We start from the raw sequence: 26,738 nt of genomic DNA on the forward strand, positions 1-26,738 counted from the left end.
TACAATTGTTATACTTTCAGTCTCTTGACTTCTTAACATTGACTTATACTTTTGTCACTAACACCGCCTTTCCAAGACGATGAAGTCGACGACGGCCTAAAAGTCATGAACAAGTCCGACGAGTTGATCGTCATTGATCTATGGCCCAACACCCTTCTCGTTAACCTTGGCGACGTGGCAACTACCTGTCTTTAAAAAAACATTTTAAGATAAATTTTATTTTGTTATTGGTTTTTTGGTTGATGTGAATCAAGAAGCGAGAGTGACGACTAACGAGTGGTGTGATGGTATCACTTGCATATTCTTTTGGTTGTTTTTATTAATTAACTATATAAGAACCGAATAATAATCATTATGTATTTTAGACTACTTCATTATACGAGTCAAATATGAAATACGTGATGAAGTGAATTTTTTTTAACTTAGTTAATTTGGTAATTTTTCTAAGTTTATTTGTATTCATAAACTATAGCATTCTTGACAAGTTGGGCTAAGAAAATATGAGCAGAATTCGAAGTTGTTAAACTGTTTAATTGTATTTACTTCAACTTGCAATGTAGTTAGTATCATGAGTAAGACAGACCAAAAAATGCAACAGTGTAATTGGCATATTCATGCTTAGCTGAAGTCAACATATATGCAAGAGCCTATATGAGTATGTTATATCAATGTTTTGAAAAGATATCATTTAACCAAAACAACTTTCAAATACTCATAGCGGTCCTTTGAAAATTGAGATCGATCATTACAACAATCATGATGTTGCAACTCATTATTATACATGTAATTGCAAGATGTTCCCACTCATTATTATATATGTAATTATTGATGATTAAAAGAGGATCTTTTGATTGGATCCACTTACCCTTCTTTGTATTTCCCACATAAACCAACCTAAGAGAAAGAGGCACATGTTATCCAAATGCAAGGAAACTTTGGTCAAAACACCTAAGAAATGTTATCCAAATGGGCACACATTTTTCATGATTTGTATGACTTTTCAACACACCTTAAAAGAAAGAGATACTTTTACAACTTTAAACTACTTTATAAAACATATATATATGGTTAGGTTAGAATAAAAACCCATTTGAGTTATGAAAAATCTAAAAACTCATTCTTAACACATTTTTAATTGTGGTTCACAATTAAAGTTAATAAAAATGTTAAAGTTTTCTTACACTTTCTCTCTCCTGAAAACATATATATAAATTACTAAAACAATGTAACAAAAATAGCAAAACATTTTTTTTATGTTTTCGATGTTTTGTATTAAATGTTATATATTACATGTTACAAAAAAAAAACGATGTTACATAGGGTTTTCACGGGTTTTTTCAACTCAAGAGGGTTTTCAAACTATACTTTTCCTATATATATATATATATAGGCAAAGTATAAAATGAAAACCCACTTGAGTTGTGAAAACCCGTGAAAACCCTATGTAACATCGGTTTTTTTTTGTACATATAATATATGTTGTAACATTTAATACAAAAATCAAAAACATAAAAAAATGTTTTGCTATTTTTTTTACATTTTTTTAGTAATTTTTATATATGTTTTTAGGAGAGAGAAAATGTAAATTAACTTTTACATTTTTTATTAACTTTAATTGTGAACCACAAGATTTAATATATAATTAAAAGCATGTGGTTGAGAATAGATTTCTAGAGTTTTCACAACTCAAGTAGGTTTTTATTCTAACCTAACCCTATATATCTATATAATATATATAAATGAAAACCCTAAAATACTACGTCTCACGATGTGGTCGCTTCCCCTCTTTTATGGAAGCAACCAGATTGCTTGATTTTTAAATGAAGACCTCTCACTGATTTAACCCAAATTCATGGGTATGGGTCTTACTAAAACCAGATAGCTCTTAAACGGGTTATAACATCTCATTAAATTAAAAATTAATCTTACCAGTTATTTGATATGAAAATCCTATAAAATAGGGATATACTTAAATTTAATATCCAATTTAAAAAGAAAAAGATATTATTTATAATTAATAAACAATTTTATAGTAAAAAAACATAAGAGGGTAATGGGTCATCAAATCCAGATAGCTTTTAAACGGGTTGTAACATATCATTTATTTATGAAACCCTTTCATCATCAAACCCTAAGAATATTATTAACTTTCTTACAAATGTAATGAGATGTTATAACCCGTTTAAGAGCTATCTGAGTTTGGCGAGACCTTTACCCGTGAATTCGGGTCAAATGCGTGACAAGCCTTCATTTACAAATAAAACAATCTAATGGCTTGAGAGAATGGTTGTTTTATATTTTTCGTTTTATAATATTTATTTTTTGGATTTTAATTTTTTCTCATCAAATATTTGATATGAAAATCCTATAAAATAAGGATATACTAAAAATTAATATCCTATTTTATTTAAAAAAGATATTATTTATAATTATGAAACAATTTTATAATAAAGAAAATAAACGGGTAATAAGTATCACAAAACCCAGATGGCTTTTAAACCGGATTATAGCATATCATTTATTTGTGAAACCATTTTATCATCAAACCTCAAGTATATTAATTATTAACTTTCTTACAATAAATTAAATTAAAATCCATATATATATATATATATAAACGAAAACCCTAAAATCCTACGTGTCGCGATGTGGTCGATCCCCTCTTTTATGGAAGTTAGCAGATTGCTTGATTTTTAAACGGAGGTCTCTCATTGATTTTACCCAAATTCATGGGTATGAGTCTTACCAAAACCAGATAACTTTTAAACGGATTATAACATCTTATTAAATTAAAAATTAATCTTACTAAATATTTGATGTGAAAATCCTATAAAATAGGGATATACTAAAAATTAATATCCGATTTCTTTTAAAAAAATATATTATTTATAATTAAGAAACAATTTTATAGTAAAAAAAATAAGCGGGTTATGGGTCACAAAATCCAGATAGCTTTTAAACAAGTTATAACATATCATTTATTTGTTAAACCATTTTATCATCAAACCTTAATGGGGTGTTTCAGATTCTTTATTTTTTTTCTTCTTATAACTTATTAACCTTTATAAGTTAAAAAAGTGTTGGATAATGTGACTTTTTTTTAAGTTTTTAAAGAAGAAAAAAGAAAGTTTTAATATGTTTGGAGGGAGTCACTTATCAAAAACAACTTATTTAAGTCAAATGGAGGTGCAAATAAGGAATCCTAAACATGGCCTAAGTATATTAATAACTTACTTAAAATAAAGAAATTTAAAATTCAAAAAATAAATATTGAAAAACAAAAAATGTAAAACAACCACCGTAGGTATATTATTAATTTTCTTATAATAAAGAAAATTAAAATTCAAAACATAAATATTAAAAAACAAAAAATGTAAAACAACCCCCATAATACGGAGTGGATCATGGGTCTTACCAAACCCAAATATCTTTTAAACAAATTATAACATCTTATTTATTTGTGAAACTCTTTAATCATCAAACCTTAAGTGTATAATTAACTTCCTTACAATAAATAAAATTAAAATAAAAAATATATAAATATTAGAAACAAAAAATAAAAACAACCCCCGTAATACATGGGATAAAATCTAGTATATATATATATATTAGAAACGAATAATGCAAAACAACCCCGTAATACGGGGGATAAAATCTAGTATGTATATATATATATAAATGATTGCTTTTTATAAAATCGTTTTTAAGTGGTCATTGGTTATTTTTATCACGTCCATTAACTGCTTGGAACTTGGAAGTATCTTGAATACCCATAACTGTGTATAGTCAAGTAACAAGATATCCTCGTAAGATTGTCAACTGACATCTTTACGCAACCGATTCACAAACGGACCACCCATACATAAACAATTTGTCCAATGTTTTTTAAGTTCAACTTTGTGCTTTGTACAAGTTGATCAACACTTTTGTCTTATGTTTTCATGTTCAGCTTTGGGTTTGTTTTAAGTTCATTTATCGTGGTTCTTTTGTCCAACTCTTGAAAGCTTTTTACTTGTTCGGTCTTTTAAACGTCTTCGTTTTTTTACTGGTTCAGTCTTTTAAACGCTTTTTCTTCAACTAAGTATGCTATAAAATATAACAATATTCTAATTTTTAAAGATAAATAGACTGAGCAGATTCAAAATATTAAAAGGCATGCAGTTACTATTCCATAAACAGACTGAAATAGAATATGACTTCCAGACCTTGACTTGTACAAGCTACAAGTTTCCTTGGCTAGCAAGTCAAGATAGAGTCATGCCCTTACTTGTACAAGTCAACTTGACTCGTTCGCTTTTAACAAACATGTTGTAATGCTTTTAAAGATGCGCACAAAAGGTGGAAATATTGATCACGCATAAAGAAAACATTCACTACAAGTAGAAAAATAACAAACTAACTGATGTCTTCCAGAATGGCATCATAAAATACCTGATACAAAAATGCTCTCAAAGCATTTCCCAAAATTGTAGAATTGTTTTCATTTTGATTTCCCTTTACTCGAAGATTTCTTGTTAGTCGCTGATTTGTTTTTATACGGGCTCTTCTTCACTTTCAACTTACTCGAAGTTGATGAAAACTTTCCCTGGTTTCTCCGTTTCTTGTCGCTCTTTGCGTTGTACATGTCAACAGCCTTTAAAATGTAAATAAAAAAAAGAATATTATTAAACACTTAGAAAAGGTCAAAACTCCCAATTGCATGTAATTGCAATATGAAGTAAAAATATATTTACACCATATAGAATAAAAACACAACACCCTTTGAATGAAAAAATATAGAATAAATCTAGGATTGAAGTAAACAAACCGAACGAACACGAACAAAACAATGTTCGTGTTCGTTCATTTAACTATAATCGAACAAACACAAACAGTTAAACAGACAGGGTTTTCTTGTTCGTGTTCATTCATTATAAACAATGACCATACCTATGTCCGGTTATGTTTGTTCGGTTATAGTATAAACGAACGAACAGTAACACCAACTAAAAGTAACATCAATCTACAGGGAATAAAAAATTAATAAAACTTGACTAAATTGTAGTGGTGTTATTTTACTTTCATAAACCAAACGAAATTATAATGGGCGTAAATAATTATATCAATACACAACGAACTTCCCGCTGAACGGTTCACAAAGTTGGTTGGTTTAGAAGCCTGCTTGAATTTAATGTTAAAAATCAATCCAGAGAAGTAAATACAGCAGTGTTTTAAATATGATTAAAAGAAACATTATAATTACAATGAAAATCCATTTGTATAAAATAAAACTATTTACTTGGCATTTTGCAATTTAAGACACTTTTGGTGACTTTCGACCCAACACGCTAAGAGATATTATTACCTTTCCAACATTGAAAATTTCATGGGAATTTTTAGTCATTAACTTGTTAAGAATCTTGTCAGACTGTTGTTTCTCTAATGAGCCCAATCCTGATCCTTCAACAACAGGCAGGAACTGTAGCATCGAAATAAAACGATCATGAAAAAAATTTAATCATAAACTTTGGGTGAAAATTGCAATTAAGCTAAAGACCAGGGGTCTGTTTACAAACCTTTCTGTATTTCTTATCATGTTTGGGGGGCTTTTCACCAGCCAACTTTTTATCAAATTTACCACCGCTGGCAGTTGAAGTTGCTGCCATTCCCGCAACATTTTGCAACTCATCTTTGCTAACTTTTTTTGGTGCGGTTTGGGTACCGGTTATAGGTAATGCGGTTGCAGCAAGTTGAACATGGCTGCCATATAAAGAGTATTTTAGTATTTTCCATGTAAACTGCGTTTATGATTACTTAACGACATGAATTATGGAGAAAGAGAGAAGACCTTGGTAAAGCACCAACTTTTGCAGCCTCTTTTAAGTTATTCAAACGATTCTTTTCTTGTTTTTCAACTCGTTGTTTCTTTTCTGAACGTCTTTTGGCAAAAGGATCTACTCCTGTTTCTGAAAAAAAAAAAAGAAATAGAATAATTTAGAAGGCCTATGTGAGGCACCTTTTTGGTGTGGGATGCTCGTTTAACCTCTGTATTATTCTCGTTCTACAAATTAATCATGTGTCAGGAACCAGATTTGTACCGGTGACACGAGGATTTCCAAATGCAATATTATATTCATTTGTATATAGAATCGATCCAAACAAGGCACTGTTCATGTTCGTTTGTTGAGCTTTTATCGGATAAACGAATGGTTCACGAACACATAACCTAACAGAATTTTGTTTTCGTGTTTGTTCATTGAGGAAATGATTTTGTTTGTGTTTGTTTGTTATTTCATGAATGAACATCAACGATGTTAGGACTAGGTTTCTTGTTTAAATGTAAGGGAAATAAACTGAAAATTAAAAATATATAAGAAGTTTAAATGCTAGAGCAACAAAATAAAAATGCCTTTAATAGAACATAAACTAACAAACATAAACGACCAAACATAAACAAATGGACACAAACGAACATAATGAATACACCATCAACCGTTTCAAACGGAATTTGTTTACGTTCGTTCATTTATCAAACAAACCAACAAATGTAAACAAACTTCACACCGAATGGTTCACTAAACTGAATGTTCTGTTCATTTGCAGCCTACATACATCAAGTTTGATAGTTGTATCATTAAAATTCCAGATAGCGAGTTGCTTAACTTGACGGTTTCAAAAAGACATGTATTCATTCTTATTAGTTTCAAAAGCAAAAAAATAAATAAAATAACAATAAAAAAATAAAAAGAAAAAAAAGAAAAAGAAAACTTACCATCTGTCATCTTTGCCTCGATAATTGGAAGGTCATTGTCATCGTTTACCCGATCATAACCATGACGACGCTTCCAAGAACCCGTTTGTTCATCATAAACCAGTTTGTCTTTCTTCCGGTTTTGGATGCCTGTACAGCAGGTCAAACAAGTCAACGGATCAGCAAAATTAACAGTCCTTTTTTCAAGTTGTTTTAAACGACTTGATGAAAGTTTCAAGCTTCATAGATATGTAACTACCCTTTGAGGCTGCTAAGTACTAACCTTTCTTTTTAGCAAAAATCTCCCATTTTGTTAGAGGTTTAGGCTTCGGCAACTGCATTTAAATTAAAATCCAGTTACTCATGCAAAATTTTGATACAAATGATGGTATGAAACAGAAAATAAAAAAGCATACGGGTTTTTCTCGTGGCAATTTTGTGGATGGTGGTGGTAGAGAGACAACGGGACCAGATGCATCTTCAGTAGAAGGTAAGTTAAAAAGCGGATCCGTAACTGCTTGAATTAATTTGGTAGCATGTGAAATGCACTCCTTGACAAGATCCTCCCTATCAAAAGCCAGATAGATAAAAATCAATAATCATCTACATGAAAGTGAATTTTCGTAAAACACTCTCGTAACATCCATACCTATATCTATTATATATATAATATAATATAGGAGTGAAATTTTAAATTTTAAAAGGTATCACTCTTGTTGCGTATTATACAATTAACAATGTATAAATTATGCACTATAATTTTAAGTTGAAAACCAAATATAGGTTTTTGATTTATTTAAAATAAAACATTCATATCGATATTGTTATATCAAATATTTTGTGTATAAAAATGATTTATAACAAAATGTTATCACAGATTTAAAAACTAAATTTACAAAGACTAAGATTTTGTTGTAAAAGAAAATAAATAAAAATGTATTACATTTTAAAATAAAGAGAGAAACGATAAACAATCTTAAATGGTTGTGTTAAAAAGATATGAGAAGACAATGTGATATTGTGAATTATGGAAATGCTAACAATTATATATAATTTTGGTTTTATACTTGAAGAGAAATCAAATTTATATATGTTAAGTCAAGAAATCAAATATAATTACCATTTTAGTGGGGTTGGTAAACACATTTGGTTTGAAACATGAGGTCTTGGGTTTGAAACCCGTATCACACAATTATTTATTTTTCAAAATTTTATAAAGCCTTACGGGTCATGGCTTATAATAGGAAAAATAGGTCATGGGTTATAGTATAATAGGAAATAGTGACATGACATCTTATGTGTAGTGCCTAGTTAAATGACATCTGGATGTTGCTTTAATAGTATAGCTAGAAGTTATATTAGATTAGATTAAAAAAAACACATTTTGCAACAAAATATTATGACTTTGGTTTCATGTTTTCACTTTTTTCCTAATAATAGCTATAAATTATGCATCATTCTACTTCCATCATGATGCCTTGTGTCACACAACGGTTCGACTGAAAAATAAAATTTATGTAAGGATAAGACTTGGGGTATGCTTTACGATTTTATATACTTGTATGGCTTGCAATCGCTTCATATTTTGTAACCTTCATAGTTTATTATAACTATTTTGTTGGGCTGACATATCGTGTATACCCATACACGATAATCATGAACAAGAAACAAGTATACCTGTGCATGACACGAAAATTTATCTTGTACGTGTATCCCAAACCCGAATATGAATCTGCTAATACCAAGTATACACGATAACTTAATAAGACACAAACTTGTTAATACCGGTGGCGCCGCTGCAACTGCAAGGATGCCGAATTACCGAAGAATCGTAGATGTGGAGAGGTAGACCGGAGAATTGAAGGGCTACGACTACCACTGGCAATGATGTGGAGGGATACCACCGGATTACCGTAGATCCGAATAGGGAGTGTCGGGGGAAGGTTTGTGCGCTATCTGCTTGATGTTGGATTAGAATGATGTGCGTCGTGTTCAATTGTTTGGTATAAAAAATTAGGGTTACACTATTTAGGGTATATAACATCATCATTATATATTTTTATTTATAAAAAATCTAATCAGGTACTAACGGGTTCTTAGCAGGTAAAGGGTATTTCACCTGTTTAGATACCAAAATTAACAGATTGATTCGTGTCTACCTCTTTAGTACATAAAACATGTTAAGACCATAACCGATACCTATTAAACTTGTGTATGTCCGTGTCGTCTATTTGTGTACAGTGTTTAAATTGTCAGTCATAGTATTTTGTCTCAATTTGAATGATTAAACAATTTTTTATTTCTAAACTTCGTTTAACTTTTTAAAAACATCTATTCTTTATATTTATCTTTATCTTACTAACAAACTATTATTTTATTGTTTTTTTCTTATAAAGTTATATAGATTGATGAATAGTTAACCTTTAGAGCATGCCTGGAATTGAGTTTGAAAACATATTGTTGACTTATTAGTTTTTCAAAAAAAAATCATTAAGTTAAAAAGTATTTTACAATCACAAAAATGCTTTTTATTTTAGTTTTTTTAAAGAGTTAAAAAAACAATTTTCTAAAAGTTTTAAATCTTACTAATAAGTTGTTTTCAAACTTAGTTCCAAACATGCTTAGATATATAGGGTCGCTTTCTTTATCTAATTTTTCTTTATTATAGAGGTTTTAATTGAAAGAGATTTAAGGTGTTTCATTTATAATACACTGTATACTAGGTTTTATTTAGGGCTGTAAACGAACCGAACGAACATGAACAAGGCCTTGTTCATGTTCGTTCGTTAAGCAAATAATGTGTTCACGAACGGTTCACGAACACTTACCAAACGAGATTTTATGTTCGTGTTCGTTCATTAAGGAAATTAATGTGTTCACGAACGGTTCATGAACACAAATGAACACAAATAAATCGGCAGAGCCTAGAGATTTAGATCGATATATTCATCGATGTGAATAATGAAAACCGGTAAACGAATCGAATGAACACAAACAAGAGCGTGTTCGTGTTCGTTCATTTAACTTTAAAAGAACACGGACAGTTAATCGAACAAATATTTATGTTCATGCTCGTTTATTTAAAAATGGACATTTGCGTTCGTTTGTTTAAAATCTAAACGAATATAACTGAATAAAGATAAACGAACATGTATGTACAAATGTAAATGAACACAAATTAACAAATACAGATGACCTATCCATATAATATTTAATTATGTTCTATTAATACATAAACAAACATAAATAAACAGATATAAACAAACGTTCATGAACATAAATGAACAAACAGAACATTTGTGCATGTTCGTTCGTTTAATTAAACGAACACAGATTTTTTGTTCATGTTCGTTCGTTTATTAAATAAATGAACATAAACAAACTTCCCGCCGAACGGTTCACGATAGTTCACCGAACGTTTGGTTCGTTTACAAGCCTATTTTTATCCCCCGTATTACGGGCGTTGTTTTACGGTTTTCGTTTTAAATGTTTATTATTGATTTTAATTTTATATATTATTGTAAGGAAGTTAATTATATGCTTAGGGTTTGATGATGAAAGAGTTTCACAAATAAATGAGATGCTTAACCCATTAAACAGCTATCTGGGTTTAGTGAGACCCATGAACCGCTTATTATTATTTTTTTACTATAAATTGTTTCTTAATTATAAAAAATAATATCTATTTTTTTTAAATCGGATTTTATTTTTAGTGTATCCTTACTTTATAGGATTTTCATATCAAATATTTGGTGAAATTAATTTTTAATTTTATGAGATATAATAACCCGTTTAAATGTTATCTGAGTTTGGTGAGACCCATACCCGTGAATTCGGATAAAATGCATGAGAAAACCTCCATTTACAAATAAAACAATCTGGTGGTTTGACAGAATGTATGGAGCAATCAGAGAGCTTATAAAGGTTTCATTTATATACATTTAAGACTTGATGTTGAAAGGGTTTAAACAATAAATGAGATGTTATAACCCGGTTTAAAAGCTATCTCGATTTGGTAAGACCCATGACCCGCTTTTTTTTTACTATAAAATTATTTCTTAATTATAAATAATATCTTTCTTTTCTTTAAATCGGATATTACTTTTTAGTATATTCTTATTTTATAGGATTTTCATATCAAATATTTGGTGAGATTAATTTTTAATTCAATGAGATGTTATAACCCGTTTAAGGGCTATCTAGGTTTGGTGAGACCCATACCCATGAATTCGGTTCAAATTCATGAAAAACCTCCATTTACAAATAAAATAATCTGGTGGCTTGAGAGAATGTAGAGAGCAACCAGAGAGCTTCTAAAGGTTTCGTTTATATATATTTAAGATTATAAGGAAAATACATGTTTAAAAGCTTCGATAATCTACTGAATGATTATGACATTTGTTTGGCTATGATATCTAGTTAGGGATGAGCTTGGAATGGTACCGGTATCGATTTCGAAAATCTCAATTCTGAAAATTTGAAATATATGATACCGGTACGGGTATCGAAATGTTTGGTTTGGCATCGGTACAGTACTGGTATTTCGTGCAAAATTCGGAAAATACTGTGCCGATACCAAAAACTAAAAACTTGGTACCAATGCGGTACAGAAAATACCAAATCAGTACCGGTATTGAAAATGCTTATCTCTATATCTACTTATACCTTTGATACGTTTCCGATAGTTTAGGGACGGTTATGGCAAATAACCGTTTGCATCAATATTAAATTAGAGTTTGCATTCATTTGTGAGATGTCGATGTTTATGTTTATTAAAATTAGGGTTTGTTAACCTTGTAATCTAGAGATTACCCATCTCGAATTGGGTCACTATACTTTTCCATTTTCAGTAATCAAGTTCTTAATTTCGGTTCCTATCATTTGGTTCCATTACCGGGAAATCGAATGATGCCTACAACCCGGAATCTAGTAGATCAATTATCAACCATTGCGGCACGATTAGACGCCATTCTTGCATCTTTGAGGGACGATGTTGAAGCAATCAAAGTCGGGGTGATCGGAGATGGTTGTAGTAGTGAAGAATTAGATGTCGATTTGAAGAACATGGTGGCGGAGGAACCGGGGTGTTCTCTGCTAGATATGATCAATGAAGAAGCCCTTGATGGCAACCCTAGAGATGATGAAGGCAGGTCAAAACATGTTTGGGGTGTTCAATTAAAGATCGTTGATAGTGTTCAATTGAATATTGGAGATGGTGTTCAGTTTAAGATTGGAGATAAGGATCAAAATCATCGTGGACTGAAAGGTGGGGGTGGAAAGGAGGTAGTTACACGAATGCTGCCCTGCCCACGATTTGTAAAACCACCATTTAGTTTTTTTTTATCCTTATCACATTTCTCTTGAGATTAATTATGTATGGGTTCAAGTCCTGGCAACACCAATAGTTTCCCTACCAATTACCAAAGATTGGGAAATCAATCTTCCAGACGGGGTCCAAGAAGCTGGTCAGCGTACAATAATTGAATGGTTAATCGCTTGGGACAACTATTTAATTCTCGACTTGAGGACAAGTCGTTTGTCCGGCATGGATGTATTGATACGTTTCCGATAGTTTAGGGACGGTTATGGCAAATAACCGTTTGTATCAATATTAAATTAGAGTTTGCATTCATTTGTGAGATGTCGATGTTTATGTTTATTAAAATTAAGGTTTGTTAACCTTGTAATCGGGAGATTACTCATCTCGAATTTGGTCACTACACTTTTCCATTTTCAGTAATCAAGTTCTTAATTTCGGTTCCTATCAACCTTTTAGTACATAAAATACAGACGTGTAATTTTTTTTTGAGTGGTTTCATGAGACCATTTTTAGACGATCCAGAGTGCCTATGGTTTTAGGCCATGTCTCATAAATATATAGCCTCGAACTGGTATACTGGATTCTAACATAGACTTAATATTTTAGGACGGTTTATTAAATCTTTAAACTGGTTATTTTTTCTAAAATACTAATTTAAACTGTTAAATTTGTTTTAATCCAGAGAGAATTTTTATAGTTTGTGATCCATAATTAAAAATATCTTTCACTCTAACGACTATCACTGAAGGCGATTCCCATTCCCTTCTTCCGGGTAGCCTACGATTGAAGCTTACAAGTAAAGAAAGCTAAGTAAAAGAACTTAGCTTCTTTTGATCGTAGATTAACTTTGCTTGCAAATTGAGAGCTTTTGGATTACTTTCTTTTATGGATTAACTTATGGACTATTGTTTAATATTGATTCATGTACTTTTGGGTTATTTTTTGAATTGAATTTGTATTTATATGAAATTACATAATAAACTATTCAACTTAGTTAAACCCCTCTAGCACAACCAAATTTAACCAGTTGTACTATTTTTAGGCCCACCTGTTACAACTAAAAACAATTTTTAAAACATTGGTTTTAGTAACAACCTAAAATAAACAATTAGTCATTAAAAAAAACAAAAAAAAAAACTGTGATCCACCAAATCAAATATTTAAAAACATGAAGGAAAAACAAAAACGAGAATTATAAATAACCAAATCCTCTTTGAATTGACCAACCAACCACACAACATATTGTGAATTTGGTGGTCATACGTGGATTACCATTTACCTAGTACCATAATCATTTATAGGAGCTAACAAACATAAACTAACATGTGATAATGCTGCAAATCAACTTATATAATCTGTGAACCATTTAAAAGTCAAAGTAGTTGACTAGTCAATTTCCTTACCACTTTAAGCCTTCAAACAAGAGCAAACCCAACCTAGCTCTCTGACTGACTCTCTACCAACATATGAAGTGAAAGCAAAGAAAACTCCCCCCATCACCTTATCATAAGCCAACACTTACTCCCTTCACCCTCACTTCCACCATTATGGAAACCGAAAACCGACCGCCCGTCGTGGACTTCAGCGCCAATGTAGACACCTCACGGGCTTTCCGATCGGTGAAAGAAGCGGTGGAGATCTTCGGGGAGCGGTTTCTCACGGGCGCAATCTTCTTACCGTTGCCAAAACCGCCTTTTACATTACCGAAACAAGAAACACCGTCATGGAAGTCCACGGAAAGCTCCCAAACATCATGGAAATCATGCTCCCCGCCCCGCGAAATCCAAGAGCCGCCATTGTTGCTTGTTAACTCATTGAAAAGGCTCGAGTCGGAACTCGAGGAAACGAAGAAAGAGTTGAAGTTATTGAAGGAGAGGGAGTCGGAGACCGAGTTGGCATTGGCGTCTTTAAACGCGGAGCTTCAGAAGAACAATAAGTTGAAGATCGAGAAGGTGGAAATGGAGTTGGTTCCGGTGGTGAGTGGTGGTTGTGGAGGGAGGAAGATGATGATGGATAAGAACGTGGTGAAGAAGAAGAAGCCGATAATGCCACTACTTGGAGAGTTGTTTTCAAAGAGAAAAGGAAAATCAATACTGTAATCAAGTAATAATGCATGCATGAGTCATTAATATCGTTGGAATCATTGATTTTGTTTCTATACGTGTGAATTAGATTGGTTTTAAACTTTTAATTTGAATTAATTTTGGAGTTAAAGAATTTAAAGAAGAAAAAAAAGAGTGGGGTGATGGTTGTTATCTAATCAATGCTAGCTTACTTCTTCCTTTTTTTTTTTTTAAATCAATAATAATTGTGAAATTTTAATTTTTGATGTTTATGTAGCTCTATATATTGGTTTGAAGTTTATTTGTGGAAACATGCAACCAATTGTTTTGTGGAAGCAAGCAAATTGATCAATCATGTTGGATTTTAATTACTTACTCTTTGAACTCTATAGAATGTTTGCAATATCTTGATCTCTCTCACAAGTTACAAGACTATATATATAGTTGTTCCTTTAAGAGAGGTAGTTCCTTGACATCCAATTACCCAACAATTAGCGAGTCTTGATGAAGAGATGCACGAGACTTCGGACCTATCCAAATATGCTTTAATTAATAGTGGCGAGTTCTAATTTTTTTTAATGTACGTTTGTGCAATTGTCACGTCACACAAGCATAAACCTCCTAGTGTTTACTCGTAATATATATTATGTTGTCTGGCTTGGATGAATGTGGATTCTTTCTTTCATTTTTGATATTTGACCGAAGAAATTAAATGTATATCTGAGTTCCCGAGTTTCACTTAACGAAAGAAAGGAAAGCAAATGAAAGGAAAGAAGACGAGTGTTGTGTCCCCCCGAATTTCATTAAAAAAAATGAGAGGTAATAATAAAACGTGTGTTCCCGAGTTTTATTAAATGAACGAAAATAAAAGAAAGGAAAGAAAGATAAAAGGAAATATAGTGTAAAATGAGAGGTTGTTATAATATTACTCCTAAATTATAACAAGATTAGCAATGTATTCCTTAAACTTGAAGGTGACAAAAAACAAGAAAATGAGAGATATTTATATATATTCAGTAACTCTTTTGATTGTGTGTGTATCTTGTTGTTACAAATGAAATATATATATACACACTTTACATTCACTATTTGGGGGACACGAGTTAATAATTTGGTTGAAAACTTTCACCATCCACATGTAAATGTTTCCATCCATTCACATGGATGTTTTACCCATACGTTATAACACTCCACCTTGGCTGAAACATTTTCAAACTTCGGGATATTGAATTACTGCCTCATTAAAAACCTTGCCAAAGAAAACACAGCAGGAAAAAATTTTAGCTAAGGGGAAAAGAGTGCAGTATATAGCTCTCCCTCAAGTTGTAGGCGTTACATTGTTCGTACATGTCGCATGCCAATATCATGAACATGTTTCCTGAAAGTTGCTGTAGGGAGTGCCTTTGTGAAAAAATCGGCTGAATTGTTGCTAGATTGGACATATCTTATTTCAACTTGTTTATCTTTGATAAGGTCTTGAGTATATGAGAAGAACCTTGGAGGTATATGTTTTGTTCTGTCAGTTTTGATATACCCTTATTTCATTTGTGAGGCACAACCTGAATTGTCTTTGTAGATTGGTGTTGAATTTGCATCTTTCTCTAATCCACAGGAGGTTACTATGAGTTGTGTCACAGATCTTAACCAAACACACTCTCTAGAAGCTTCATGTAGTGTAATGACTTCAGCATGATTTTAGGACGTTGCAACAAGTGTTTGTTTCTGAGAGCGCCACGAAATTGCTGTTCCTCCATTCTTAAACACGTATCCAGTTTGAGATTTTGCCTTATGGGGATATGATAAATAACCTGCATCTGCATAACCAACTAACCCTTTTTTTGAGTCATTAGAATAAAATGAACCTAAATCAACGGTTCCTTTTAGATACCGAAAAATATGTTTAATTCCATTCCAATGCCTTTTAATAGGGGATGAACTAAATCTTGCCAACAAATTTACTGCAAAAGAAATGTCAGGTCTCGTACAGTTAGTAGATACATAAGCGCTCCAATTGCACTGAGGTATGGTACTTCTAGACCAAGAATCTTCTCATCTTCTTCACAAGGACGGAATGGATCATTGTTGACATTGAGTTATCTAACAACCATTGGGGTACTTAAAGGATTTGCCTTGTCCATATGAAACGTTTTAAGAGATTTTCAGTATAATTCGACCGGTGGACAAGTATTCCATTATTCATATGCTCAATCTGCAAACCACGACAATATTTGGTTTTTCCGAGGTCTTTCATTTCAAATTCTTTCTTTAAATGAATGATCGTTTCATGGATTTCGTTATGTGTCCCAATTATATTTAGATCATCAACATATACGGCTATGATCACAAATCCTGATGTTGTCTTAATAAAAACACATGGACAAATAAGATTATTTGTATAGCATTTGCTTATAAGATAATCACTTAGACGATTGTACCACATTCTTCCAGATTGTTTCAACCCATATAAAGATCTTTGCAATTTGATTGAACACATTTCTTTGGGATTTGAGCTTAATGCTTTAGGCATTTCAAATCCTTCTGGAATTTTCATATAGATGTCACTATCGAGTGATCCATATAAGTAAGCTGTAAGAACATCCATAAGACGCATTTCTAATTTTTTAGAAACTGCCAAGCTGATTAAATATCTAAACGTAATAGAATCCATAATAGGGGAATGCGTTTCTTCATAGTCAATTCCTGGCCTTTGAGAAAAACCTTGAGCTACAAGTCTAGCTTTGTATCTTGTAACTTCATTTTTCTCATTACGTTTTCTCACAAAAACCCATTTATATCCTACATGCTTTATTGACATTGGTGTTATGACAATAGGTCCAAAAACCTTTCGATTGTTTAGTGAATTTAATTCAGCTTGCATGGCATCTTTTCATTTGTTCCAATCTTGTCGACTTTGACAATCATCTACAGATTTTGGTTCAGGATCATCATTTTATTCCATGATATCACTTGCCACGGAATAAGAAAATATATCATCAATATTTTCCATTTCATCTCGATCCCACATTACATGTGTTTGACCATAGTTGATTGACAACTCTTTGTTGGAATCATTTATTTCTTCCTGAGGGAAGGTTATATCATTTACCTCTTCCTGAGGGAAGGTTTTGTCATTTTCTCTTTTTTTTTATGGTCAATATCCTTATCCTTTCCAGAATCTTTTTTTTTCCGAGGATTTTTATCTTTTGAACCGATTGGCCTCCCTCGTTTTAAACGTTTTTGGGATTCATGAGGTGCATTATCACGGTTTTGCTTACTTGGAATCTCAACTCAAGCTGGAGCATTAGCAGCTGGTATATGAGATTTAGTAACCCTGTTTGTATTAGTAAATGCATCAGGTAACTGATTTGCAATTTCTCGTAGATGTAATATCTTTTGAACCTCTGTCTCACTTTGTTTTGACCTTGGGTCTAGGTGTAACAATAATGGCACACACCATGATATATCACTGACGTGTGCGAATATATATATATAAAATTTTAAATAAAAGTTTCACATAAATCGGGTTTTAAAAATGGTTTTCACCAACAACCAACCCACACACGAAAGGCAAGTGTACCTATCGTTTGTAGCAAAGTATCGGTAAGAACCGAGTGTCAATCCATGGACACGGTGAACTTTTGATACTAAATCTTTGTAATTAATTTAACCGAACAAGCAATCTAATTGGATTTTTCAAGTAACTAAACTAGCATACAACAATAACAAAGGAAATAAAATACAACTAACAATCAATCCAAACAAAGCTACTTAGACTATGCATCCACTTAAACTTAGTGACAAAATAACAATGATAATGGCAAACATCATGTATTAAGCATCAATATCAAATTCCAATCAAGGCAACCTAATACTAGCAACATAACATCATGATGGGTATTCAACAAGTTATTAACCATTGACTAGTAAGTTTGTCAAAACTACCTAATCTCACAATTAAAGAAAAGCTAGCATGAAAACAACAAACTAACCACCTAAAATCATGTAAAATAGACAAGTTCAAGAACACTAGTTAAACACATGAATCTTTTAATTAGCAAAATATAAACTAAGAATTTTGGCCTTAATCTCTAGCAAACATCAACCAACTCAAAGAATCATGTTATCACCATACAATTTTCCAATATCAAGTGATGGTTTCATACTTGTTAAAATTCATAACCAAGTTAATTTTCATTAGTCATTCATAACTTAGTGATATAAACAAAGTATGCATACACAAACTAAGTTCATAAACAAAGACTCAACACATAGTTTTCCAACATATTATGGCTAAGCATCTATCAAACTAACAAGACTAGGAGTTAAAACAAGCATTCAACCATTAAACTCTATTCAAGAACATTTTATAAACTTGAAGAACACCAACTTGCCAAAATCATGCATAGATAAATATCACATAAGCAAAAGTTTCAACATAATCTAAGCAACAAGAGTATTTAGCCCATAAGGCTTAATACAACAACCAAAATCAAAGTAATCTTACAAAACATTGTCAAGAACAAAAGATTGCAAACTAAGATGAATGATGATTGCTACTTGAAAGGATGATCATGCAAGATGGAAGCCTTGAATTCTCTCTAACAGACACACAACAAATTTCCAGCAATTTCAGAGAAATCCCCCAAGGCTCCACACTTGAAATGGAGGTAATGGAGGTGTATTTATGCTTTCTGGACGTCTGGCACGGGCCCATGCACGGTCGTCCATATAAGTGGAAAGTCAACCCTATGCTTTTGTCTGACCAAAAAGTCAGATTTCTCTGTTCTGGCACGGTCAAGCACGGTCGTGCAGGTCTTGCACGGGCGTCCGCACGGGCATGCACGGTCGTGCAGGTCTGGCAGAATGCTATTTTTGCCTCCGAAACGGCATCTTTTCGTGTTTTCTTTGTCGAGCGGGCGCCCGGACCTGCAAATTCACAAATAACTCAAATAAGTACCTAAAACAATGAATTTGCATGGAGTTCGGTATAAATATGAGGTTAATTCAATGCAATAAGATGTACACTTTGTGTTATATCAAACATCCCCACACTTGAACTTTGCTTGTCCTCAAGCAAATAAAACAAACTCCACAATAGCAATAATAACCCGTAAGAAATAATCATTCAATTCTTTAATAAATCAAGTAAGCATTGTATATATATCCAAACAAACCTAATAAGAATGAAGACATAATCTAGGGAACATTACAAATTCATCAAATTCCCACCTTGCAAACCTCACAATGTTCACTCATATACTCGGCTATATTTAGTGATCATGCGTGTAATAGTGCCTGTTGAGAACACTCGATGCCAAGACGATGACTAAGCACGGCATAGGCTTGTTTAAGGGTCAAATCCAACCGACACATACATGGCATAAAACACGAGTACTTGAGGATTGTAACTTGGCTTAGGGTTAGGGTGAGGAATTTTTGGGAAAAGTGGCTAAACGGCTAGAAAATCCGGAACTAAGTTAGCTATAAAACAAAATCTAACTAACTAAACCAAATGGTTTAAACGGGCCGAGAGCTAACAAACCAAAAATTGCTCTTTGAAATCAAGTTTCACCTACAATATGATGAACTAACTTCTAATTCTTCTATTCTTTTCTTGTAAGGATTTTTTTTTTGTTGCCAACCTAAAAACTTTACATACAAACTTGCAAGATAGCATTGTGCTTTCCCAAGTGAACAAAATACAATTTGAAAGAAATACAAAATTAAACTAACTAACTTAGCCGAACCGGATTTCTAACCAAAAATGGGTGAAAACATAAAAGGCTATATGGCTAAGTGGCGATAAAATAGGGTGAAAAAGAAAAACACACAGGAAAAGGCTAAACATGGGCTACTAAGCGGATAATGTGTGTAAGGAAAATATAAATGGAAAAATGGCTAGACAAAGAGTTTATTCTAAATTCCTTAATGGTTTATGCCATGTATATGTATATGATTTTAAAATGAAATCCCAAAAACAAGGTCTACCTTACAATAATCACCAGGCTCACTCAATTGCCCGCAAAAACATGAGCAAAAACAACTGACAAGGCAAACTAACGGAAACGGGCGGATTGGGTAACTTTTGCAAGGTAAGAATGTGAATCTTGTGTGTCATGCTTAAAGGTACGTCTTTTTAAATATTTTTGGCTTGAATGTCGTAAAGATTTGTGCTTTGACAAAACAATTAAAGTTGAATTAAAATTGCTTAGTGGTTATTATTTGCTACAAAAATTTTCTTAGGAATTTTGCAAAAAAAATTTAAATTTGGACAAACAAAATTCATAAAATTCCCTCCCCACACTTGAATTGTGCAACTCCCTCGTTGCACAGCAAAAAACTATAAAAGTAAGTGCAAAAGAGAGAACAGAAAACTCCCCTGAAAAATGCAAAACTGCCAGACCAGAGACCTGGTTAGATCCAAGTGAAAATCCGGAAACGCCAATTGTGCAATAGGACCACCTGCAATGATAAAGCAAGACAAGACAAAACCACACCAGAACAACAGAATGCAAAATAAAATCCAAAACACATCCAAAGATAACATTCATCATAAACCCGAAAGAGAAAAAGTCTACACAATACAATGAAAACTACCTAAGTCTAGAAAACACACATAAAAAGAAACTGCTAATCATCATTCATGTCATCGAAAACTGAGCCAGTAGGCTCCGGGTCCCGGTTCGCGAACAGGGAAGTACCATACGATCAGCGGGCATGGTGAACTGGCCGGATTGCACTAGAGGGCTCGGAGGGTGGTCAAAGAACGGGCCAAAGGAAGGACCAGGCGGGGAGAACTGCACGTCAAAGGGGGGCGGATGCATGCCCGAAGGGTGACTCGATGAAGTGTCGTAGGACCACGAAGGTGCATCGGGAACCGTGAAACCGCTGTGTGTAGCGTGAGCCTGACCGTATGCGTACAACCACTCGAAACCTCGGCGTGTGTAATCGGCGGTATAGTCGATCAGGCCCCGCTGATTGATCTGCTCGGCCCGGAACTGCTCCTGAGCAAGCTGGAACTGCTCCTGGTTGAGGCTAAACTGGTCAAACCTCTGCCATAGATGTTCATAGTCCAGCGGTATCGGACCTGGCTGTGGCTCCTCCTGACCATGCATGTCATCGTCATCAGCAGGGGGTAGCGGGTCCCAAATGCGACCCTGCCTGTCAACCAATCTGGTCCGGTTCCCTACCGCCCTCACAATCCTCATTGCCCGGAGTCGGGACATATCCATAAGAATTCCCTCGCCCATCATCGTCAAATTCTGAGCAGCCGGTAAGTCCATAACTCCAAGTCGATGGGCGAGTTCAGTGATGAGCATCCCAGCACAAATGGAACTACCAGAAGTGGTCCCACCCGCTCGACTGAAACATTCGGCCACACTAAACCTAAGATTACAATCATGCCCGTCAATAATGCAATATAAGTGAAAAAGATCTCGAGCCACGACATTACCCACACTATCACCGCGGGCCCCAATGCAATAAAGAACACAATGATGCAATAGGCAGTGTAGGGGGTCTAAAAGTAGTGTGTCCTTTGACGAACGGCCGTCATGCGGTTCTCCAGCAACCCACATCCAAAAGGTGTGCCTCTCCTCCGAACTCGGGAAATCCCTCAATCCCTCAAACATATCAGTCTCAATCTCCTCATCGGTATAAAGACCCATGGTGCTAGCCAGGGTGGCGAGCGACCACGTATCCCACTTTCCCCCCAAGCGAAACCGGACCCCATTATTACTGTCATTAGGATCCATAATCAGGGGGTCCATAAAGAAGGAAGATAAGAACTCTAAAGTAAGCTCGAGAAAGACGGGCCGACGAATAAAGAGAAGCCGCCTCCACGGTGCTGTAAGTAATGCATCAAAATGCTCACGCTGGTTTATGTGTTCCAACGTCTCATAGCACGGGATGCGTCTCATCACGAACTTACTCCTCCTCGACCACAGTTCAGCGAAACGTTCACGAACGGTGCTGCTCCTGTCATCATTCCTAGTAAACCGGCATAACGGGTGCCTGCGGCCTGACATCTGTCAAACAAGAGATGAATAAGCAAAAATGGACAAAGGAAAACGAGAAACGGGTTGATTGACTCTTTGGCATGGTCATGCCAAAAGCAGTGCAAGGTAGTGCGAACTGACAGGACCATGCACAGTGGCTTCAGAGAACAGACTTGTCAACTGGGGAATTCTGGGCGGAAAAATGACCGTGTACGGCCGTGTCGGTGACCGTGCAACTCGGCGAAATCTGTCCAAATCAGGCCAACAAACTTCCGATGACAAAACCACCATGCATGGTCGTGCGGGACCGTGCTGGCGGTCGTGCAACAGTAACAGAGACTGTGTAGACGACGGTTTGTCGTCGGAAAACACCCCAATTGACCAAAATCAACGCAATCAAGCCCAATGCAGTAAAAAACAACCCAAAAACTAACCAAAATAACAAGAAATTAGGGTAAATCCGACTCAAAAGTGTTAGGGTTGGAAAAACCCCAATTACTTCAAGAACAAACCCTAGAATCTATAAAAACAAGGAGAAGGAAGATGGAAAGGAAGATTAAACATACCTTTGGTGTGAAAATCCGGTAAAGAACAAGAGATTCGAGGGTTAGGGGGTCGGAACCGGTTGTTGGGGGTGTGAATGGATGAGAATGGTGGTAGGTAGGCACAAGATAAGTTTAAAACCCGTCTGCACGGTTTCCAAAGTAATCCGCAAGGTCGTGCGGGGTCGTGCAGTTGACCGTGCAAGGTCGTTTTGACCTGCCAATTCTCATTCTGCCAATTTGGCAGTATTCCACTCAATTCCAAACCAAAATGGTTCCCAATTCTGACCATTATGAGCCCTAACCCATAATCTTTGGCTCAAGGAACGAAACTGGTAAGAAACAAGGATAGCTTAACTCTTCGAAAACAAACAAGAATAAAACAAACACGCAAAATCTACAAAGTCCAAAACATGCTAAATTTTGACTGAGTCGATAGCTAGACTCACACTCCACACACTAGATCATGGGGTGGAGGTCGAAAACCTCCAAAACAGTCTCCACCGGCTCACCCAAATAGTGTTTCAAACGGTGACCGTTCACCTTGAAGATGCGTCCATCCTCATGGTCAATCTCAACGGTACCGTACTCGAACACCTGTCTCACACTAAAGGGGCCGGACCATCGGGATTTCAACTTCCCGGGGAATAAACGAAGGCGAGAATTGTAAAGCAAAACACGATCGCCCGCTTGGAATTGTTTGTGGTCCTTCACCGGGGCGTCATGAAGCTTCTTGATCCTCTCCTTGTAAATCCGTGAATTCTCATAAGCTTGGCCTCTCAACTCCTCAAGCTCATGCAACTGACCCATCCTGTTTTTACCCGCGCAAGCAAGATCAAGATTCACACATTTCAATGCCCAATATGCCTTATGCTCGAGCTCAACAGGGAGATGACACGCTTTCCCGTACACCAATTTGAACGGTGTCGTACCAATCGGTGTCTTGTAAGCGGTACGGAAAGCCCACTGTGCGTCATCTAATTTTTCGGACCAATCCTTACGGTTCTGACTAACCGTCTTCTCCAAAATCCTCTTGATGCCCCTATTCGTGACCTCAACCTGCCCACTCGTCTGCAGGTGATATGGTGTAGAGAAGTGATGATGGACACCATACCGGGACAATGCCTTTTCCAACTGGGCATTACAAAAATGTGTCCCTCGGTCACTAATCGGTGCTTTGGGGGCACCAAAGCGGGAGAACAACTTCTTCAAGAATTTCACCACCGACCTAGTATCATTTGTGGGCAAGGCTTGCGCTTCCACCCATTTCGAAACATAATCAACGGCTATTAGGATGTAACGATGGCTAAAAGAAGTCGGGAAAGGTCCCATGAAGTCGATGCCCCAGACATCAAAAACCTCGCAGACCTGAATCGGTCGCCGGGGCATCTCGTCTCGTGATGAGATGTTGCTCGCCCTCTGGCAAGCATCACAAGAATGCACCATGTCATGAGCATCACGGAAGATGGTTGGCCAGAAGAAACCGACGTCAAAGACCTTCGCCGTGGATGTGGCTCCATGGTGTCCTCTGGTCGGGCCCTCGTGGCAGTGTTTCAAGATCTTTCGAGCCTCATCTCCATACACACACCTACGCACGAGCTGATCAGCACCAACACGAAACAAGTAAGGATCCTCCCAGAAATAATGCTTCACATCAGAAAAGAATTTCTTCTTTTTCTGGTGAGTAAGACCCTTAAGCACGATCCCACTAGCAAGAAAAATCGCAATGTCAGCGAACCAAGGGTGATCATCATCCCGTGTCTCGATATGCATGAGGAACTCGTGGGGGAAATTGACATTTATGTGGACCCCCACTTGTTCCGATGAAGCTGAGCACTCAAGACGGGAGAGATGGTCGGCCGCGACATTCTCAGCACCCTTTTTGTCACGGATCTCAATGTCAAACTCCTGCAGCAGTAAAATCCAACGAATAAGTCTCGGCTTCGCATCTTGTTTACTTTTACAGATAACAAAGGGCTACATGATCCATGAACACAATGGTCTTGGAAAGGACAAGATAAGACCGAAATTTATCGAATGCGTAGACAACAGCAAGGAGCTCCTTTTAAGTGGTCGTGTAATGCTCCCGCGCATCTTTCAGTGTCCTACTCGCATAATAAATCGGGTGAAAATGCTTATTCCGCCTTTGACCTAAGACCGCCCCGACTGCAAAGTCACTCACGTCACACATCAACTCGAAAGGTAAGGACCAGTCGGGGGCAACCATGATAGGGGCATTCACCAATTTCTTCTTCAAAAGCTCGAACGCCTGAAGACATTCGGAGGAGAAAACGAACGGGGCATCTTTCTCGAGGAGTTTCGTCATCGGGCGGGCGATTTGGGAAAATTCCTTTATGAATCGCCGATAAAATCCCGCGTGACCGAGAAAACTCCTAATAGGCTTCACCGAATTTGGTGGCGGAAGCTTTGAAATGGTATCAATTTTGGCTCGATCAACCTCAAGCCCCGCCTGTGAAATCTTATGCCCTAACACAATGCCCTCCTTCACCATGAAGTGGCATTTCTCCCAATTAAGAACAAGGTTGGCCTCCTCACATCGGGCCCACATTCTCTCCAAATTTCTCAAACAATGATCAAAAGAACTCCCGAAAACCGAAAAATCATCCATGAAAACCTCCATGGAGTCCTCGATCATATCATGAAAAATCGCCACCATACATCTCTGAAAGGTGGCTGGGGCATTACACAGTCCAAAGGGCATCCGCCGGTAGGAGAATGTGCCATAGGGACATGTGAATGTCATCTTCTCCTGATCCTCAGGAGAGATGGGGATCTGAAAGTATCCCGAGAAACCGTCAAGAAAGCAATAGTACATCTTTCCCGAGAGTCGCTCCAACATCTGGTCAATGAAGGGGAGTGGAAAATGGTCTTTTCTCGTGGTATCGTTGAGTTTGCGGTAGTCAATGCAAACTCTCCATCCCGTGACAGTACGTGTAGGAATCAACTCGTTTTTTTCGTTCACAACAACCGTCATAACGTCATGCATATTAGGGTTGAGACGCCGTTGGTGCTGCACATCGGGTTTATACTCCTCCTCCATCAAGATCTTATGGGTACAAAAGGATGGACTGTTCCCTTTTATATCCATGATCTTCTAGGCGATCGCGTGCTTATGCCTCTTCAGAACCGTGAGCAACTTCACCTTCTCCTCATTCGACAAACTAGCAGGAATGATAACAAGCAAGCGGGACCTATCCTCCAAATGGGACAGGAGTTCCTTTAGCTCGATAGATGGTGGGTCCACAACAGAGGGTTTTGCCTTAGGCTCGGCAACGCGATCAACATCCGCAATCCTCTCTAAACACTCAGGAGGCTCGTGGTCTACACCACAGACCAACTCCTCAATCAGAGGTCCACTAACCAAGTCAGAAACCTCTCTAAAACATAACTGAGTATCCAAAGAGTCCTCCTCACACGTGTCCTGTATGTGCTCACAAACACAAGAATCAATGGTATCAATGCAGAGCACGTCATCATGATCATGTGGATGGCGCATGGGTCTCCTAATATCAAAGGTAACCTCCTCGTCTCCAACTCTAAGAGTGAGTCTGCCGGTGCAGACATCGATGAGAGCTCTAGCAGTGGCTAGGAAAGGACGACCTAAGATGAGTGGTACATTTTTATCCTCATCCATGTCCAAGATCACAAAGTCAACAGGAAACACAAATTTTTCGATTTTTACAAGCATATTCTCAACTATACCTCTCGGGTATTTCACCGAGCGGTCGGAAAGCTGAATGCTCATGCGAGTAGGGTTAGGCTCACCTAGGTCTAGCTTTGCAAAAACAGAGTAAGGCATCAAGTTTATGCTAGCACCTAGGTCGTCTAAAGCATTACTAACCGACAAACTACCGATCAAACATGGAATGGTAAAACTGCCCGGATCGGTCATTTTTTTGGGCAGTTTATTCTGAAGAACCGCTGAACACTCCTCATTCAAAGTCACACAAGAAAGCTCCTCTAATTTCTTCTTATTCGAGAGGACCTCTTTCAGAAACTCAGCATACTTAGGCATTTCTTTCAACGCATCGAGAAACGGAAGATTAATGTGAAGCTGCTTAAAAA

At 35.9% G+C, this 26,738-nt stretch overlaps 2 protein-coding genes across 2 annotated transcripts; one reads left to right on the top strand and one right to left on the bottom strand.

Moving 5' to 3' along the window:
• Window positions 1-4,363: 4,363 nt before the first annotated feature.
• LOC143558463 (ribosome biogenesis regulatory protein homolog) lies at window positions 4,364-11,574 on the bottom strand. The gene is made up of 8 exons (XM_077047298.1): window positions 11,543-11,574; window positions 7,147-7,297; window positions 7,014-7,065; window positions 6,752-6,880; window positions 5,828-5,945; window positions 5,556-5,739; window positions 5,345-5,458; window positions 4,364-4,633 (listed from the first exon to the last, which is right to left on the bottom strand). Exons 1-8 carry the CDS (start codon window positions 11,572-11,574, stop codon window positions 4,481-4,483), a joined length of 933 nt encoding a protein of 310 aa, XP_076903413.1. The 3' UTR covers window positions 4,364-4,480.
• Window positions 11,575-13,597: 2,023 nt separating this feature from the next.
• LOC143558466 (uncharacterized) lies at window positions 13,598-14,149 on the top strand. Its single transcript, XM_077047302.1, has one exon. It carries the CDS (start codon window positions 13,598-13,600, stop codon window positions 14,147-14,149), a length of 552 nt encoding a protein of 183 aa, XP_076903417.1.
• The last annotated feature ends 12,589 nt before the right edge of the window (window positions 14,150-26,738 follow it).

Source organism: Bidens hawaiensis, unplaced genomic scaffold (genome assembly GCF_021521415.1).
Source record: "Bidens hawaiensis isolate Kalapana, Puna unplaced genomic scaffold, B.hawaiensis_p1.1 tig00019476_1, whole genome shotgun sequence".
NCBI classification, from domain to species: Eukaryota; Viridiplantae; Streptophyta; class Magnoliopsida; order Asterales; family Asteraceae; genus Bidens; species Bidens hawaiensis.